Source organism: Poecilia formosa, unplaced genomic scaffold, assembly GCF_000485575.1.
Source record: "Poecilia formosa unplaced genomic scaffold, Poecilia_formosa-5.1.2 Scaffold18, whole genome shotgun sequence".
In the NCBI taxonomy this organism is placed as follows: Eukaryota; Metazoa; Chordata; class Actinopteri; order Cyprinodontiformes; family Poeciliidae; genus Poecilia; species Poecilia formosa.
This window is the reverse complement of record NW_006799957.1, coordinates 1538513-1559393: the sequence shown is the minus strand read 5'-3', so window position 1 is coordinate 1559393 and position 20881 is coordinate 1538513. Positions and strand designations below refer to the sequence as shown.

The 20881-nt window shown below is 37.1% G+C and overlaps 1 protein-coding gene across 1 annotated transcript in view; it reads left to right on the top strand.

Moving 5' to 3' along the window:
• The window catches only part of LOC103134610 (metabotropic glutamate receptor 4), a 179981-nt gene that overhangs the window by 20536 nt on the left and 138564 nt on the right, over positions 1-20881 (top strand). The window contains exon 2 of the mRNA XM_007546928.2: positions 17101-18120. Coding sequence (XP_007546990.1) covers positions 17575-18120 — 546 coding nt within the window. The 5' untranslated portion in view covers positions 17101-17574. The remainder of the gene's footprint in view (positions 1-17100; positions 18121-20881) is intronic.

Genomic DNA, 20881 nt, shown 5'->3' with positions numbered 1-20881 from the left:
TGGAAACATACAAAATCAATTTTTTAGTGTTTGTGTGGATTTTATATCGAGAAATGATTAAAAACAATAACATCGAGGACCTCTTCACACATGCCAAGCATCAGCACAACGACGGCAGAGCAGTGTGTTTCTCCACATTTCTCTTGCATTCACCTGACTCTATTTCCATTGATTTTTAAATGTACGCTAAAGAAGAAAATGAGATAATTACAGAGAACAAAAACAGGTAAACACCATAAGCATTGCAGCATTTTCTTGAATAGAATCCAAGGAAGTATGAAAATGTTGGCATTTTCTTCCAAAAAACTAAGGAAGTAGAAAGTAGACAAATATATCTACTTTTAAAATTACATTTGGATTAGTGTGTCTGGGGGTCTCACTTGGGCCAGTACATTTTTTTTCTGATATATATAAGAAGAAGAAATCTTCTTTAAGAACATTGGAGAAGCCGGTGTTGTTCTCAGAAAGTAGAACTTTTGTCCAATTGTCATTTTATTGTCTTAAACTGACTTGAAATTTTGGAAATTTTTCCAACAGGGAAACCCAGAGTGTTCCCAGAACAACAGTCAGACCACTAATTTCTGGGTTTGTTCTCAGGCCACCTCCTATTGGGAAAAGTCCTGAAAATCCCCAAGGAGAGTCTGTAGGAAGGCAATATAATCCGGTGGTCAAACTACCACAGCTGACTCATTTTAACGCAGGTCACCAGGAGCTCTGCTTTGAGCCTCCTTTTATGATGGAGCCCTCCGTACAAAAACTTTCATTTCATCTCCTTGGATTTGGGATTTTGTTCATTTGGTCATGATCCATATCTTCGGATCATGACATTGAGAGTCTTAGGTTCCCTATCGATTTAGCTCTTTCTTCGCGATAAAGGAGCGATACCTGCTTTACCCCAGATAAAACCTCTTGGTATTTACCAAAGTCTTTGTTTTGCTCATTGTTGCAATGGAAGCAGCTTTCCTCTTGAAGTCTAATTTTTTCTCATCATTTGCCAGTTTCTTGGAAGCAGTAGGATTTAACAATAAACACACCTTAGGTCAGACGGCCCCAACTGCAGCTGTCACACAGGCTTTTGATGTTTGTATCGCCACTAATCACATTGTTTTCATTTTCCTGGACCATCCAACAAGCAGGAACTGCAGCTTTGAACACATTGTTCTCTCTGATGTCCCCTGGTTTTCCATGTGATGTGGCTTCAAGGGAATGCTGTTGGAAATAGGTCTGCGAGGGGTGCAGGTTTGATAAAACATAATTCCTTAATCCTGACAGACAGGCAGGACCAGCTCAACAGATACAGTAAATCAATCAATGTGTCTGAGAAGTAGCAGCTCTTCGTATTGATTGTGCTCCCCCCTTTCCTCCTCTCCTGTCACCCAATAACACTTGCAAAGACATGCTAGACAGCGTTGGCCTGTGATATAGACTGTCTTCTCTGTCAGCCCCTGTAAATTCCATACTTCAGCAGCTGGTATTCTGAAATACAAGGTTAAAAAAAAGACGGTATTTGACCCGCAAGACAAAGTACGTTAGGCATCATTACCAAGCGACGCTTAGAGTCAACATGAGGCTTGAGATGGTTCATCTCCTTCTTGCCATCTTTTCACTGGGCCATTAAGCAGGCTCACATATTTAGCAAGAGCTGTCTTCAGTGCCAGCGGCTTAGGAGACCTAGGTATGTTTTAACCTGTGGATTCAACATTTAAACTTGCCCTCTGAGTCATATTCAATTCAGGGCCCCAAGGTGTGCATGTAATGATGGGGAGGAATAGAAAGCTTTACAGGAAAGGAAAGCGGTGATGGTGATGAATACCAAGCAGAGAGGTGCGTTTTTTCCTTAAAATTTAATCTTTCGGGAGAGACTCTGTGAATAAAGTATAAGACTTGGTAAAGATCAGGGGTGAAGTGGGACTTGTGGGAGTGTCTATTTCACATTGTTATTGCAAGATGATGGTCATTGAATCAGCCAGTCAGCAAACGGGAAGTCAACAGTTTTTAATATGCTCTTCTGACTCCCCGATGGTTTTCCCTCATATCATCTACATCCTTTCTAAGCAGCATGAGCCTCCTGCCTCTTCTCCTCCAGGGCAGGAGAATCAGAGCTGGTTCTCGCATTTCAGTCCATTTATCTCCTGCTAGATCCAGCTCAGTGATCTTAGCCCTCCATTAGCTTGCTCCGAAAAGCATCCTGTGCAAGTAAACAGAAATTTTAGGGATGGCTCATTTCTTCTCCCCTTTCCCTGTCATCAACCTTGTCTTCCAAATCACTTATACTATCTTCAAAACAACACATTACATCCGCTGTGCCACAAAAGCACAACTCTGGCTTTATGTTATTGAACCCCGCATGCAAGTCTTGAAATTTCTGTACCCAACATAGACAGGAAAAAGCTCTGCAGTGCAGATGTCATAAAGCTGAGATTTCATGAGATAAATTACACCCTTGGTTCCTCAGGGTTTTTGGTGAATTGAAATCAAACGTCCACAGCCAGCAGTTGGAGAATATAATGTCTTAGACAGATTTACCACATACTGTCTGAGGGCAGCAAATAAATCACAACTGTCGACGGCTGGTTTTTGTGATTTCTTGTAATTAATACGCTTGAGGTTTTAAACGTTCTGACTTTCATCTCCCATCTGCCTTAATGTTTAATGGTTACAAAATCCTTTGATTCTAAGGGAAATAAATTAGGATTTCTGTTTTGTTTTCTGCTACACTTTTCCAGTTTAACATCTTGTAATATTTTACCAACTCAGTACATCAGTCTGGATGTAATTCCATTAATATAATGAATACAGTTGTTGAGTATTTATTGAATTAGTCGATGCAGATATTTTTTAAAACCCATGTTCCCTTGTTATAGCCTTTCTTAGAAGGAATTTCTGTGGACAATGAAAGTATCGTGCTGTGGAGATGGCTTCTTACGCGAGATAGAAAGCTGGTTAGAGTTAATGAGATAATGGATGGACCATAATACAGGACGATCCTGGAAGAAAACATGTTAGAGGCTGTAAAAGGTTTGAGAACGGGGGAGAGGTTTACCTTGGAGGAGGATAATGACCCTAAACATACAGAGCTACTATGGTTTGGTTTAGATCGGTGCCATTAGAAAGAGTAACTTTTAAAACTAAGTAATAAAATTGATGTTCACAGTGTCACATTACTTTATTTAATCCACCTTAATTAAAGAACACAAAGAAAATCTGACTTGAGGTGAGAGAGGTTGGTGGCAACATTCCCTAAAAGACTTTCAGAAATCAAGGAGCTTAACACATTTGTGCTCCATATTTTTAAGATTTTTATTTAGAGCCCTTTCCTCTCTACACCTCTCCAAGTCTAAATCTCACAAAACATACTGGAGGATAATTATTTTGTTGTTTTCATTGTTTAAATGTTTTTGACTTCAAACACCCCAAACTGTTATGACAGTACTTTGTCTACTTATGTCAAAATTGCTGATTAAATTTTGAAACTAGTAGAATTTTGTTTGCCACCAGGTTCACTGTTATTTTATCTGGCTAGTTCACCATGGCAACTGATGCTGCATGCTGCCCACAAAGAATGATTACTTTGAGTTTCTGATCTAAATTGGTTGTAAAAAGTGACACCCTTCCTTTGATGGGTGATTTAGAAAGTGTTGATAAAATGTGTCAGATTTCCACAGAAACACATCTAGATTCTGTATTCAACTGTAAAGGCAGAAATTCGTGGTCCCACACTGCCAAGTCCAATGTACTGCAGGTATCGTAATACTTTTAATACTTGAAAATTAACTAGGCTATTAAAATTGGACTGCCTAAGATATCTATCACACTAAAACCTATTCAAACAATCATTTCTGTATACAATTAACTATGAAACATTGCCAGACAGTTTAAAAGGCATGTATGCTCTGGTAACAAAGATAGCTAGAATTTAAAGTGCATTTAGTACACCTACCATGTTAAAATTTTCTTGTGATGTCTTATTATTCAGAAAAGGCCCCAGTGAGCTTATTCTCTGTTTTGAATTAAATTGCATGTGACTGGTCCTTGTAACGTGAAAGAAGTGTCAAATGATGATCAAACACCTTCTTTATTGGAGCATGTCTACAGAAGGAGAAAAAAACCCAGCTCAACAAAGGAAGCTGATAACAACTGTAGTGATAGCCATTATCTGTGATTGGAATGTAATGTCACGCCAGCCTGGGGATGTCAAAGTTTTTCGCTCTGCTATCTCTTGAGTTTGACACAACACACAGAATTATTTTTTCACTACCAGTGTTTTTTCCAAGACCTCATCCTGACCCTGGCATTTCTGTTTAGCTTTAATGCTCTGACTATGAGCACTCCATACTTGACAATCAGAGATAAAAGACTTAATCTATTAGCTACCAGTCAATATATATATATATTTTTCAAAATTTTGGCTTAGGCCTTTTCCTTATGCTATTATTTTACAAAACAGACACACACACACGCACGCACGCACACACACACACACACACCCCCACANGCTCTGACTATGAGCACTCCATACTTGACAATCAGAGATAAAAGACTTAATCTATTAGCTACCAGTCAATATATATATATATTTTTCAAAATTTTAGCTTAGGCCTTTTCCTTATGCTATTATTTTACAAAACAGACACACACACCCACACACCCACACACACACACACACGCAACAAACAAACAAAAACACTCACTATAAAATATGCAGAGCAATTTAGTATGAGACACAAAAAGGCAATTAGCTAATTTGGCTGGCGAGAAATATGCTTTGCCTGTCAAGTTTTCTGGATGGCTCCCATCATTCGTGAGTGAAATAGTTTATTTTGGACTTTGGATGGAAATCTAAGCTAAATATTGGGATCAGTTGCCGTTGTAAATGATAACAGTTGGTGTTACAGCGCCATAAAAATTTGTTTGCGCCCTCGTAAATCTCTCCTGTTTTTGCTTTTTTTCTCATGCTTAAATGTTTCAAATCAAGCTGTTTGAATGTTGAAGATAACCTGAGTAAATATATGTGGTTACATTTATTAAAGGGAAAATCTGACAAAGCCAACCTGATTTTTTTTTTTTTTCTAGCAGAAAAGAGCCTGTTTAAGGTCACACCTAAGAATCTGAGTCAGGTTTTCTTCTGACTTTTATGAGGCCACTACAAGACATTCAGCTTTTTTTTTTTTTTTTTAGATTTAGAGGTGTTCTTGCTGATGCATTTGATCACTGTCCTGCTGAATAACCCAAACGCACTTGAACATAAGGTCACAAACTGATGGCTGAACTTATAGCATCTTCTAGTGGAGAAAATAATTCATAGTTCTATTTATTACAGCATGCTGCTGGTCATAAAAAAGAAAGGCCATCAAGACCATCAAACTACCACTATGTAGAGATAACAGTACACATATAAATGTGCATCAAAGAGTACAGCATTGTTTAAAGCTGAACACATTCAGAATGTTTATGTGCAGAACAGAAGCTACGGTCCAGTGCATAACTTTAAAACATGGACTCACTAAAGTCTGCTATTTAGGGAAAATTAAGGATTCTTATTCAGCTACAGTGATGAAGAAATAGAGAAGAACCAAACCAAAGGTTTGTCAGCATATTTAAATGCTTAAGCTAATTACTTTCCTGAAACAACTTCCATGGGAATGTGGACACAATTGGTACTGGAGAAAATGAGAAAAGGCCCAATGACTACTGTCTGTAGTAGCATTCATCCATCCTAAAATCCCTACACAATTATACCTGATTATTCAGAATTAATTGAAAATAATCAATTCAATTTTCAGGAAGTTCTTCACTAGCTGCTCTCTTCAGTTCTAAAACATAATCAGAGTATTTTTACAAATTTGAAGAAGGTATTTGTTCAAAGCTGAATGAAGTAGAAAAAAAAAAAAAGGTTTGTTTTGATTGAAGTGGAAACATACTGAACCGTGACTTTGAAATCCCAATTTAGTAAGTTTCTCAGTTTTAGAGTACCTTTAGCTTCCTACGCCACCTTTGTGGTTCATTGCTGGTATAATATTATTTCTCAGAAATGTTTTTTTTTTTTTGGCAAACATAGCAGGACAAACAGACCCTGGTCTTATCTGAAACAAGTGTGGACTGTAGTGCTATGAATGTTGTCCTGAGTTCTTCTGTGACCTCTTGGATGAGTTCCTATTAGCTCTGAGAGTACTTTGGGAAGCTGGTGTCTCCTAGGAAAGTCATGAAGTTCTGAAATATAGCTCCCACTGAAGCAACAGAGCATTAGGAAAACTTTTAATGCTTTCCAGATTGATAGATGAATGACTTTGACATCATATATATATATATATATATATATTAATATATTATATATATACTTCTCTAGACCAAGGCACGATATGCTGGTCTATTCATTTTTAGCCTAAGTCATGTTATCAGATGGGTTCTATTAAGTGTTGTTTTATTCTATTGGTCAGCCTATAGAATCACAGCCAGGCCAGAAATCAGGCCTGGTTGTGACTAGTGAAACTGAACAAAGAAGGTTGTTGCTTAATTAAGTTTTAATTAAGTTTAATTCAACAAGGGGGGAAATTACATTTTCAAACAGGTGTAAGGTGGTTTGAATAATTGTTCTTCCCTAAGGAAAGAATGTTTTTTGTATTTGCTCGGCTTACCTTTCAGACATAAAAATATTCCATGAGCTGAAATATTTAAGTGTGTCAAAAAAGTAGAACAATATACCAGGAAAGAGGGTAATATTTATTCACATCGCTGTATAGATGGTATCTCTTTAGTTCTGAATGATATATTTTGTCCAATTTATTTTATAAAGCTCAACCTCCATGTGTTTAATACAATTCCAGCCAAAAGAGAAATGCTTGCTGAGCAACAGGAGGCATTTTTACCGCTAATTAATAAATGAGCAAGGGGAAGGAAAATAATTAACGTGCGTGCTCCATACTGATTTCAAACCAATAAACCAGGGCTTTTAATGTTCAAGTCACCTCGCCCCCTCCTGATGTATAAATCCCCTTTAAATAGAGAGCTAATGTTACTTTTGCTCCCGTTGCTTCTATCTCACCACCAGTTGCTGCGTGAGCTGGATATTAATAAAATTCAGTCAAAAGATGTCCATCATGTCCGTTTGTACATTCGCACCAGAGTAAGAGTTGGTAAAATATCCTAAACATATTACCATATTACCACTGAACATTTCCTGGAAGTGAAGATGTTTAACATGTTTGTTTTTTTTTTGTTTCCAGAGAATATTAAGACAGAAATTCAAGTGTACAGAAAAGTGAACTGTGGAAATTTGCTAGAATTGATATTGACATGCTGATTATTAATGCATTAATATGAACACTACCTATTTTCACAGTGATTGAAAAGATACTTGGGTCAGGAAATGGTTGTTTCTGTTATTACTGCGGAAAAGGATTTTGATTAGTTGTATCCTGACTCAACCACATTTATACCAGTGCCAGCTTTGTAAACAGTTCCTCTAATAATTGTTGATGCAGAACAGACTTTTGAATTGAACCAAACTGCAACAAAGGTGAACGTTTCAGGTAAAATAAGCGAATTGAAGCAACCAAAAAAACCGTACATGGTTCAATGATTTGTACCGGCCATAACAGATCCTTTATCAAACACATCTCATGTACTAAAAACAAACAAAATGTGTGGGGGGGGAAGCCTTCGTCCCTTCATGTTTTTATTTAAGAGGTTTTTTAATTATGTAATATGACATGAAACGAGTCTTATTAAAAATAAAGCACAGGATTGTAGAGCATAACATGTAAAACAACTGGTGTAGTCTATCTTCAATAGTAAGTGGGTGGTAGGTACCCTGCATAAGTTATTAGTCCAGAATAAGAAAACACATTTGACAAAGTAAAACTTAGAAATTCTAATGAACCTAAAATGAAAGTCTTCCTGACTGTGAAGAAAAGTAACGCAGAGAGCTGAAAAAAAAATCATGAGGGAGAACAAACAGATGCCAGGCGGAAATGTGCTGGCTGGGATTTGCACTCAGTACCTTCTAACGCTGTGGAGTACAGTTTTTTTTAAAAATAAATCTATATATACTTTTTTTTTTTTAAAGATCAAGATTAGGTTTAAAGAGTAATGTTGCTAAAAAAAAAAAAGTATGTCCATGACAGATTTCTGGCTGTATTTGAAATAATTGCATTGTGGTTTTCTAATTTTGCTGCTTGAAAAAAAGCATTACCCTTCGACCACTTACAAGTTTGATCCAGATTATTGATGGATCTTTTGTAGGATAATTCAGCCATTTTATTCTTTCATTAGAAACAAAGTGGCAGTCTCCTCTAAGCTCTCTAGTCCTTGTGTGCAGCTAAGCCCTGCTCTCTCCATTCATTTTCCTTTGGGCAGCAGCACTTCTACCTTCCTATTGATCCGCTGTGCAGCATCAACATGCTAGAGTGTCAATTAGAGAACCCCTCCTGCCCATGTATGAGAAGAGAGCTCCTGCTAAAAGTTTCTCTGGGTTGTTTGCCACGTAGCAACTCCTCAGGTTTCATCTGCTTACAACACATATCCCCTTATTCCAGCTGGACCCCTGTTTGTTTTTATAATCCTCTTGCAAAATAGACAGGACAGTAAAATGGTTGGTGTGAAGCTGTGAACTCTCTAATGTGATGTGATAAAAAAACATGCAACCTTGTGAATGTGCAGTGTCAGGTCTGCAGAGGAGCTGTGTCTGCTTCAAAGAGCACCTCCTGCAGGCTTTTTTGTTTTCAGGTAAAGTGCATTTGTAAGGGCAAGCAGAATGAATAGATCAGAAGGACACGTTTTCTGAGTGAAGAGATCCTTCTTGTTGCATTGTTACTCATGGCAACAAAAGTGTAGAGTATTTCTCTGGATCTTCGCTGACTTGTTTGTGCATGCTGAAATGCAAGAGATATTTTTAAAGTAGATTTAAAAACAAACCATTTCCAGACTGGAGTTTTGTTTATGAAGGGAGGAGGTTCATGACTTTTGACCAAACTACCGCTTTGGGATCTGTTTAGAAAAGCGAATCCAAGGGAGTGTAATGTTAAGTTTCATTAGGTTAGTTGTTGTTATTTGTGCAAATCAGATTTGACCTTTCACTTACAAGACCTTGTAAAAATAATTGTCCTAAAATTGTCTTAACCACCATTTTTGTTACATCTCTGAAACAATAAGAAAAACCATCCGTGTATCACTTAGAGTAGCATAGAACATGAAATAGTTTTATTGCAATTGAATTTCTTGTTTACAGACAAATTTTGTGAAGGGGTTGATTCTGAATTTCAGTTTTAAATTCTTGTGTTTTAGCTTGAAACTTGTCACGATTTCATATGCATCATAGAACTGCATTACAATCACATCAAACTCAAGGAATAGAGATATGTCCCAAAGGACACATCCTGGTTCAGATTTCGTATTTAAAAACCACGCCTCTTGTAAGTTTATTAGGAAAGCCTCTCATTGTATCCAACCTGGTGGTGAATCCAAAGTGAGAAACAAACAGGTATGTTAATGGCAGTGCTTGACATTAAGATACCGTTGCAGCTGAAAAACCGATCAGAGCCAGGGTTTGGATCCAATAAGCTGGGTATATGAAAGTAGACGGCCATTTTTGATCCAGCTGGGCACTCTTACCCTGTTCTACAGTGGTGATTCTGGTATCCAAACTTATTCTAAACCAGGACTGTTTCCTCTTTTTAGTGTCTCAAAAATAATAGATTTAAACATTATGGCCGAAAATCAGACTTTAAAAAGACACTGATAAACTCATAATACAATCCAATTCATATTTGACTTTCTTTTTAGCTGAGTTTACCAGTAGTGACTAGACAACTTTGGAGGTAACAGTTTTCATTTTTTATTTCATTTATCCGTTATGACTTTTCTATTAATCTTTTTTGTAAGTGTGATCATCTTTGATTCATTCTAAATTATATCACACTTTTCTAGTCATACTAATCACTCAAAGCACTTTACATTAGAACCACTTTTACAATAGTCGCTAAAGTGCTTAGCCCAGGGTCACACCAAGATTCGGGAAGGGGAAGCTGGAATCAGACTCACAACTTTTAGATTGCAAGACAACAACTCTTTCCAAAGAGCCACAGTCATCCCCTGAAAGCTTAAAGACTATGTAGAAATATTTTCATTCTTCTTCAAATATGTAATAGAAATCAATCAGTGGAAAGACAGACATTTCCCCCACTCCCCCCAATACGTTTTTGGTGGATTGGTGAACCTTCAGATAAGTACATGCTTTATTCTGCTGTGATGTTCTGTTGTTGAAAAGCTAATTAATTAAAGATGAGTGAAAGTAAGTTTTCAATGTTTTTGCAGCATCTTTAGTGCAGAAGAGAACAGGGACAATGTCTGTCAACCAACACAGGAAGATGATGAACTCAAAAAAACTGTCTGCAAAGTGTGAGCTGTCAGAGAAAATAACTCTGACCGCTTTAAGAAGCTGTCAAGAGAAAGTGTGAGTATGTGACTGATGGGACAAGCTACACAATGATCCATTCAACTATTAGCTTATTTCATGGTTCAGTTTTATTCACGAAAAGCCTTCAGCAACATGGAATGTTTTAGATAAATGTTATCTCAGAAAACTCCTATTTGTCTACAGATCATATCTGTGTCTCAGAAAGTACAGCAGTTCTCCATTTGCTTAACAGGAGGTTGTGTTTTCGTGCTTCTTCAGCCAGTATGCGGAAATCCACCTTTACTCAGTGGAATTTATTGTGATTTCTGCATGCATGTGCATGTCAGAGTTAAATCCAGCACTACAAGGATGTGAGAATCAGTGAACGTGACGTACGCACAATTTTATTTCTTCGCATGATTGGAAAATTGCTCTTGAAGTGCAATCAGGTAATATTTTGGTAAAGATAGTTTAAAGGCTTTCTTGATGTTACATATTTTGTCTATTTTGCAAGAGTAAATCCTAGATTTTATATTCATATATCTAATTAATAATTTAATATTCCAGCTTAAGTATTTTTTTTGCAAATGTTGCCAAAAGCAGTTGCCTATGTGTTCAGTTTACTGGGGAGATTTAGTTAAATTATACTTGATTTCACTTAAGACAAGAAAAAGTAATCTGTCCAAGTTTCTTTTCTGTAATATGAATCTGCTCCACTTATTTTACTTGTAAAACTAAATATCCTTCAGAGAATTCTTGAAGTTGGAGTAGGTAAGTTATGTATATATAGATATTGCTTTCTTTCTTTTTTTTAAACATATTTATTAAAATAATGATTGACACTGCTAAGACCCTACTCCTGGTTCTGACTGGTTATTTCTGACTGAACCATGTATTTCTGCAGATGGCAGTAGGACCAGGGAGGAAGCAAAGGAGCTTGAGTTTTTCACAGATTATCCGTCTCATATTATACTGTCACAACATAGTGACAGTTTTCACAAATATGTAAAAAGCATGTATTTTTATAAAAGTTGCCAGCTGCAATGTTAACACTTTTCTCATCTATATTACACAATCTAAACATGCACCATGTAGTAAAGCATAATTTCCCCAGTGAGCTCTCATTTAAAAAAAAAAAAAAAAAAACAGCTAAGGAGATTACCAACCGACATTTGTGAAGAAAAAATATATCTGAGGGAAAAATTGGAAAATAGTATTAAACTTTCTGGTGGAGAAATCATAACTTTTATGTAATAAACTCGTTATTGCACAAATGCATAGTTACCGATGAAGGAGGCTTTTTCAGAACTAACACAATTATGGTAGCTTTAAACTGACTAAAAACTGTTTGATCGTTTTGTTACTTTCAAAAGTACTTATACCCCCTAAACTCAGATTGTGTCACATTAATATTATAGCTCCATTATGTTTCACTGTGGATATGCTTATTACTTTTCAGCCAGTTTTCCTTTCCTCTTGAGACTCATCCATATGGATTCCTTTTGTTGCTTTACTTTTTCGTACTTCTGCAGTTCTGGTTGTTTCACACCTGTACATAAAATTAGCAAATTAAACTCAGTCTCTATAATCTACTTGTAGTTTATTGAAAAGATATGTATTTATATGACTATAATAAATATAATTTTTAAGCAAAAGGTCACTTATAGTTTTTGAGGTTTGATCAGTACTAACACTACTGTGTTAAGTAAAAAAAACTGTCCAAAACAGTTTGGAAAAAGAAAGTGATGAAATAGCAATGCATTAACTCTAAAATGGGTGTGTAAACTGGTGAACTGACCCAAAGCCAAAGGATTCATTCTCAGGATGCAACTATTAAACTGGCACAAACATTGCTCTGATGGAAAGTAGGTACAAATTAATAACTTCAATTACCCAAGAAGTTGTCTTAAGTCACATAAATAAAAAGATAAAAAAACTGGGCTCCTATGTAAGCAGTGGCTGGTGTTATTTGGCCACAAACCTCAAATCTACCACCAGGTTATTCTGAGCTGACAAACAGCACAAGATCAATCATCTCACTCACTTCGCCTGACATTTGAGAGCATTATAGGTAAGTGCATCACAGTTTCCACCACTCTGAACTCTGTTATTGCAAACATATGAGTATTTGTTGATATTTGGATAACTTGCACACTTGAAAGAGGAACCAAATCCATCTGTCATACATAGAGTTCTAGGTCATATTTTGTCCTTTTGATGCATCTCTTCCTCAGTATATGATCTTTATTTTTACAGGTTACAGGTGTAATAATAAGTTAGAGTAGCTTTAGTAGCTCTAGTTATTCTGTGCTGTAATGGGTACTTATTTGCCTCAAGGTTATGTTATGGCCTTCTGAAATGAATGAATGTTCTGAAATATGCTTTTCCACCTAGGAAAAGGTTGCTTCCCTGATATAAATCTCCAGTTTTCCTGCAGCAGTCTTTGACATTTTCCAGCTGCTTAACAATTTTTGTTGTTTTCAGTGTCACGACAGTGAATGTTTGAGATTTGCCATTAAAGAGTCATCTTTAAATATACAATTATTTTGTCTTTGTATCACCGGAGCGTTTTTTTGTATTTGCTTTGCCTGTGCTGAAAGCAAGCTAAAACAAAGGCGGACTTAAAAATTCTGACAAACAGATGAGATTTGCCATTCTTCTTCTGTGTTTTAAAACAATTTATCACACACAAGCTGCGGCAAAAACAACTTACTTGAAGACAAAAATATACGACCAGGTTTCCAACATTATATTCTCATTCAGCTTGTACATCAATGCATGCCACACTGAATAAAAGTCTGAAGGGTGCATTTGTCCCAACTTCAGATATTCATTAAAAAGGAATATCTGAGCGTCAGATAAGTGATGACAGTTTCTGAGATTTTTTTTTTTTTTTTTCATGGGTTATGGGAGGACTGCAGATCACGCACTGACATCTCTGAAGGTGTTACTGAAAGAGTTATTTTGCATTATCTCCAGTAATGGAACACCATAAGCTATTGATCTGGAATATAGCAAAACAGACTCATCAACAAAGTGTTTTATGTGATCTGTGATTTATGTGACTTCTTTCTGCGGCTGTTGCACAGATGAGGTATTTTCATAGATTGGCAAATGTTTTTCAGTCTGAAGAAGACTTATGGACTGTCATGCTGCCAGCAATTCTTTTCCACAATCATGAAGTTTGATGACATTTGTCTTTGATTCTGCAGTCTTGCAGAACACTTTTGTTTTGTTTGAAAAGTTTAGTTCTTACAGCTGGGAGTTTTTTTTAAATTGTCCTATTCATACCCTGGAGTGTTTGTTCGCAGCAGTACTTGCTCCTTCAATCTCAGTGCTTGCTCTAATGTTAGATGTACAGTTGCATTTGGTTACAGGGCTAAGGTGAGCTGGCTGGCCTCCCAGTTGTCACTTGCTCTGCAAGCAGTTAAACTCGGCCTGCAGAGAATCAAGTCTGAAAAATTACTTCTCACTCAGTAGGAGATAGTTGAGTGTATTCAAAGGACCTTGTCACTTCCAATATGCTCTCAATGAATCTCAGCCATTGCTGATCCAAGGCCTCGGTGTACTCTGCTAGAAAACCAATGTCTACAACCCCATTCTGCCACAGTGTGCAAGGAGATTGTTCCTTCAGAGCTCATTACTATGGTAGGATTTAACAGGTTGCACACATCAACATACAGGATGGCTGGTAGTGGGATACTTTGTGTATCTTTCAGGAATGTCTTTGATTCTGTGATACAAAAAAAAAATAGCATTAATAATTGTGTCAATGAGTGTAGATTCAAATTTCAGGTAGTGAAATAAATGAGAAAAACACAACTTTTGATCTAAAACAAATACTGTTTTAGAGAAAAAAGATTTTCTTTAGTACTGCTTTATAAGCAAATACATAATACCACTGTATGCATCAATGCATTTTCTAGCTTGGATACACAGAATATTTTTTGTTTAACAGCCTACAAAATCCGTCAGGATGTCTTATTGTTTTAACATAATAAGGCCTAATCCCATCCTTGCTTATTGTTTGAGGGTTTCCCGTCCTTTAAGTTGGCTTCTTCTTCTGTTCTTTAATTGGATCTAAGGGATGAGCTGCAGCAGGACCAGGTGTTCATTTCAAGGCACTCACATACAACTTTTGAGTGACCTCATGTATTTAAGCTTCTATTGACATTTACTTTATGAATTCGGTTCCAAAGCCAAGTTTCACAATCTGTCTTGTCTTGGCTTATTTAGATTTAAATCTCATTTCAAAAGGACAGCCAAATAACTTAGAGGAAACAGTTTATTAGATTTCCTGCAAAAGGGGTCGATAGTCAAAATGTGGCAACAGATCCAAACTCAACTATAAATTTTAATTGTTTCAGAGAAAAAATTCTGCATAATGACATACGACATCCGAGGTATTACTGTGTATGAGAACACAGATGGGCTGGGTAAAACTTAAGTAAACATTAACTTTTTCAGAAAAACTGAAATGAAATAAAAAAACACAACATAAAAACATAAAGATATGTAAAGGTTCTAAGAGTTTGTTACATTAAGACACTGGATTCTTTTATTAGTTTGTGCAAATTATAGATCTGTCAATCACTCCAGGAACTGGAGGGTGACAGCTACAGTAACCTATGACTCATGTACACTAAATTAAGCTAAATTCCATATTCATGAACGTTAACTAAAATGTTTTGTGCTGTTATGTTATTGATAAGGCTGTTATGTTATTGATAAGGCTTGGAAATATAACTAACACAGGCCATAAGCCTGCAGTAGCACAGCAACGCAGTTAGCTGCTACAGGAATTTAGAAAAGCAGTTTAAACTTAAGAAATTTTGCTCTATGTGCAAAATTTACACATGCAAACCCAACGCTTACATTTAAGAACCCGTAGGGAAAGAAAAAGAGAAGTAAAATCATCATCCTGGTTCTGTATTGGCTAAATAAAGCATATTCCAGAAAGCATTTTCAGCATATACACTTGCTTTGCTCTCATCACAATCTGAAAAGCACAACCTTATGATCTTACAGTGTCAGCAGAATGTGATATAAAAACCGTGCTGGGAAAAATGTTGCATTAATTGCTTTTGGTCAGAAGGAGTGGGGGTGTGATGACACACTGCACACATCTGTCCTGCTGAGTCACAGGTTGTGCCCTGTGAGCTCATCTGATCGGCTTGTGGGTGAATTACAGCATAATCTATATTGGGGGGGGGGGGGGGGGGGGGGAGTTGTGGTTGCATAAGAACTATAATCATCAAAGGCCAAGAGAAATATTAGACAAAAAGAAAAGCCTCTTGTAAAAGTCTTTTGGGGAGTTTCATTGAGTTTCTCAGTTTCTATTTTGGCCATAAAAACCTTCATAGTAATTTTTTTAATGGCAATTTCTGAAAAACTAGGCAGGTGTCTTTACTAACTGCAGAACATTTGTTCTTTTGTATACGCCAACTGTTCAGGATTGCTCATTTGGGGAGGCGCATGGTGTAGAGGTAGAGCAGTTGCTATATGTAGAAGAATTTTCTGAAGTATACATTTACTCAGCACAAACTAAGGTCAAAATCAAAGTGTCATATATAGAGGTTGAAACTCAGTGAGATCAATGGTGTATGGTGTGTTTGAGTGGATGATGTATGTGACAGATTTGTCATGTGCAATCAAAAATAATCTAGAGAGCAAAAGGCAGCAGCATCCCCCTGGAGGACAGCAGAGGCAAGGCCATAAGGTTTCACCAGGTGTCCCAAGTTAGTAAATATCCGATGTAACCCCAAGTGTTGGGGTTTGATTCCCGATCCTGAGACCTTTGCTGCATGTCTTATCCTCCTCTCCCTCTACCCATTTCCTGTCTGATCTGCTGCAAATAAGGGCCACTAATGTGTGAAAAACCTTTAAAAAAAAAGCTCATTTGCCTGGTTCACAGCACCACGACGGCCAGTGTGCATCTTTGTCTAAAATGTGTGAGGTGTTTGCAGGGAGCAGATCGATGTGTGGAAATAAGTAATTTCAGGGCTTCTTTGAAAATGAAATCTACTTTTTATTTTTTAATAACACTATAAGAGGTTTAGAGCAATTTCTCAAAGCCTTCTGTTGCTCTTCTCTTGTATTTTCCTTGCCTGTGAGCCACAGATTTAGAAATGCCTGAGAGACTTTAAGACCCACATATGAGTCCCATACATTACAATATGTGTAATTTCTTTTTGCCTGCCATGAACAGGTGTCCCTAGGTAAGGTTCATAGCGTTAACTTTATTTATAGATTACTCAGACCTTTTGAGCTTTTCTTTAAACGCATAATGTGACTAATCATCTGTCAGGCTTTGAGGCGGTAATGTTAACACTTCATGTGATGCTACGACTCATAACACAGGCGTTGTTTCTGGAACAACAGAAGAGTCTTGTTCTTTTTCAGTTTCTCTGAAAGCAAAGGGAAACAAAAGAGTCACAGATTTTTGCAGCATTTCAGCATCAACTTCAGAACAGGTTGTTATCTAAAAGCAAAGCAAAAGGGATCGGAATTTCAAATGTAGACAGATGCTGCAAAAACAGGAAAGAAAGACATTTTTAAACATAACTGTCTCCTCCTTCTTCATAATGCTGCATTTAAAAGGTTAAGTAAAAACCACTATTGAAAAGCTTGTACTAATTCAAATTCCTTTGCCCTTTTCTGTTTTCTCTGAGCACTGTCTCACTTCGCTTCTCTTTTTCATCTTTCAGGAATTCGCTCTGAAGCCTGTGGACCTGAGACGGCCCGAGGGCTCTGACATACACCAAATCCCTGCCCAGGGGAATGGTGGAGATTAAAAACTTCTGATTGAGGTAGAGAGGGAAGAGACACAAAGACAGGGAGGCAGAGACAGAAGAGGAAAAAAGCTTATGGTTCACCTTTGTTCTTGTTAATACCCCGAGTGAAGGATCTCCAAAGAATAACACAAGACACAAAAACAGCTGCCCATAACAGTGGTCAAAGGATGGAGTGAGTAAAAGAAAAGAAAGAAGCAGGATTACATCTTGAGAAAGAGCCAAGATCATATTCTACTCTAATTGAATGCCTGAGAGAGGGCATAGACATGAGAGGAATCCTTTTCTGTGAAAACTGCTTCAAGAGGCAGCGCAATTAACCCTCTGGCCATTATAAAATAATACCTGGCTATTGTTGTTTCCTGATTGCTGGTGTGGATTCGTGCTCGGATGGTGATCATGTTTCAGCCTCCAGCCTGTAGACCGAATCAGAATGGCTGTCAGAGAAACATCCACATTCTGCTGCTGCTGCTTCTTTACAGTTCCCTCAAGGCCTCTTTGGCTGCCAAACCCAAAGGGCCAGGACAAACGCATTTGAACTCCATCCGCATTGACGGAGATATCTCCTTAGGTGGGCTGTTCCCTGTGCATGCCAGAGGCCACGATGGCAAACCCTGCGGGGAGCTGAAGAAGGAGAAGGGTATACACAGACTGGAAGCCATGCTCTTTGCCCTTGACCGCATAAATAATGATAATAATCTCCTGCCTAACATCACATTGGGAGCGAGGATCCTGGACACCTGTTCCAGGGACACTCATGCCTTGGAGCAGTCGCTCACCTTCGTCCAGGCTCTGATCGAGAAGGACGGGACAGATGTCAAATGCCTCGGCGGGGGGGCACCAATCATCACCAAACCTGAGAGGGTGGTGGGCGTCATCGGCGCGTCTTCAAGCTCCGTTTCCATCATGGTGGCCAACATACTGCGCCTGTTTAAGGTAAGATACCGCCAGAATGCAATGCAGAGAAAAACACAGCAGAGAAAAGATTTATGATGTGTTTGTTTTATTGATCGTCTCATGCACAGTATTTGTTTGAATAATTAATAACTGAAAAAGAACATCAGTAGCTGAAGTATAAAAGAACACTGGATGTCTGTGCGCCATGTCTGCAGCAACACAATGGACATTCCCATAACTTCAGAGAAGAGATCCCATTGTAAATCTCATCATTCTGACTGTTGCCCCGGAGGACTCGGGTTGCTAGGCAGTGAGAGGTATTACCTGTCACAATACAGGAGTGATTAATAAGATTCCTGATTTCATTTTTTCCCCAAAGCCTTTCACACAATCAGTTAGGTGTTTACATTTGCCCACACTACAGAAAAAAATATGTTCTGTTCATACGCATTTGGACTTTTGATGAATTATTTAACACATATTTTGTTTTCTTGGCAGTCAGCTGTTGCAAAAGTCCTAGTTCTTTTTTCTTTGCTGAAGGTATGATTGTTTTATACAGGTTGGCTCACCAGAAAACAGCATTTAAAAAAAAAGAGTTACTATCATGTTGTTGCCATGGATTTGTGGGTATTGCACATAATTCATAGTTATTTCAGTGGTGCAGAGGATTACATAATTCAATCACAATTGACACAAGCAACTTTCAGTCAAAACTTGGACTTTAAAATTTATGATAATTCTATGCCTTAGTCATAACGGGGTAGGGAGAGCAGAGAGATGTCTTGATATTGCACAAAAATTCATGTCTAACATAAACACACTCCTCTTCACCTTCTCTTTCCGAGTACTGCTGAATGTGAAGCTGTCTCCAACTCTGCAGTGGGTTACAGGTGTAAAACAAGGACATGGCTATTCAACAAGTAATACATTTTTTATAAAAGGTATATAAACAGAATACAAGAAGTAGATTTTCAAGTAAATTAAGGCAAATTCATTGCTGCCTGATAAGTATTTAGCTTCCGGAGACTGGCAAACGGTCTTTGCTGAACCATAAAATTGTTATAATCTTCACAATATTTGCAGATAAATAAGTCATGAAAAATAATCATTAGCTATATTGTCAGATATTACAGCTGGAAGGCCTGAGATTATAATGCATGGTGTTTCTCTCTGTCTGCCTGGTTTATTTTTTTTCCCAGCACTCCTGCCAAAAGTTAATGGACTTAATACTTTTATTGCTTGAAGTGCTGTCACAATAAGAAAATTATGACCTCTATATTATCATACCAAACAATTATGATAGCGAAACAATATCATAGCCAACCGAGCTGAATAAACGGAAGACGCATTGTGATTCTTTGTTTTTCAATTAATTTTTTTTGTTAATTTTCAGTATAATTTTAGCTTATTACTATCGTTATAATTATTTGAAAGTTAGCTTAAGTTATTCACAAAGCGTAGTTCATTTAGACTTGAGACAATAAACTTTTAAATTAGCTTCACCTTCTCTGAGTTAGCAGGAGGTGTGATGTTGTTAGCTTAATGGTCTTCCAGGGTTTGGTAAGGCAAGATCAGCTTTTTTACCTTCACCACTAGGTGGAACCATGTAAAACAATTTCCTATGTTTGTCCTGGTTAAAATAATTACTTTTACCTTAGAGTTAAGTTGGTGTGGCTCTTTTTAAAGTCATTTTCACTTTGATGCAAACAGTTTGGGATGAAGTCTTTGTGGGCTTATGGGTTAGCCATGAACTGTCCTGGTGCCTCACTGATGCAAATCTGAGTTCTGATTTAGCTTTGCTCAAAACGATAAAATCATAGATCATAAATTAACATTAAGATATTGGAGTTTCAATGTTGTTAATTAAACCAGAATTATCCGTGCATGAATGTATCAAAAAAAATAGATTGTATCTCCCAACTCTAACGTATATCTATTAGATGAAACACTAAGATAGCAAAAATGCAAGAGTATATATCACTGGTGATGTTTCGGTTTGGAATAAGTTTGAAATATTCATAAGCATCTTTTTAGAGTGCAAGCCAAAAACTGGAAGAAGTTGCTTTTAATTAAATAATGTCTGGTGCTGATTTATTGCCAGTTAAACATGTTTCTTGTTTACAAGTTATTCAATTAAAGCGACATTTAAAGATGAGCCAGAGAGTTAAATTTGGAGCTCATTGTTCTATCTTTTATAGATGAACATCAGTGTATTTGTTGGCTGTTTCTATCTCCTTCAACAACAGCTTGAGGTTTAAGGATTAGGAAGAATGCTGTGCCGTCCTTTGTTTGTCTGACAGACATAACCGAGGAAATGGCTTCTTTTTGAAAGAAGTTAAAGTAAAGATTGAGATGTCACCAAATTAGAATATTTTGTTCCTGCTACTGATCCAAGTAGGTATTCTGTGCAATACTAAATGATTTATATTTTGCACTCCATTGTGATCATTGCCATCTGGAGAGAGAATCTGCAATGGGACACAATATTATCACTGAGCTATGATGAGTGGATGTAGTCTTTCATTGATTGTAGGAATCTTTATGTCATAAGTGATAATTGCATTTGTGAGAGTAGAGTCAATAAAATGAAATAGTCCAAGTAAAACATTGAGCAAAGCTGATATGCAACTACAGTATTGTTAAGAACTTTACATACACATATAGACATATTTTTCTTATATTTGGACCTTTTCACTATGCATTTGAGCTGGACAATTCAAAATAGGAAATGATGCTTTATATGCAAGCTCAAACACAAACACACTGGTTTTCTTTATGTCAAAACCATTTCTGATGTGGG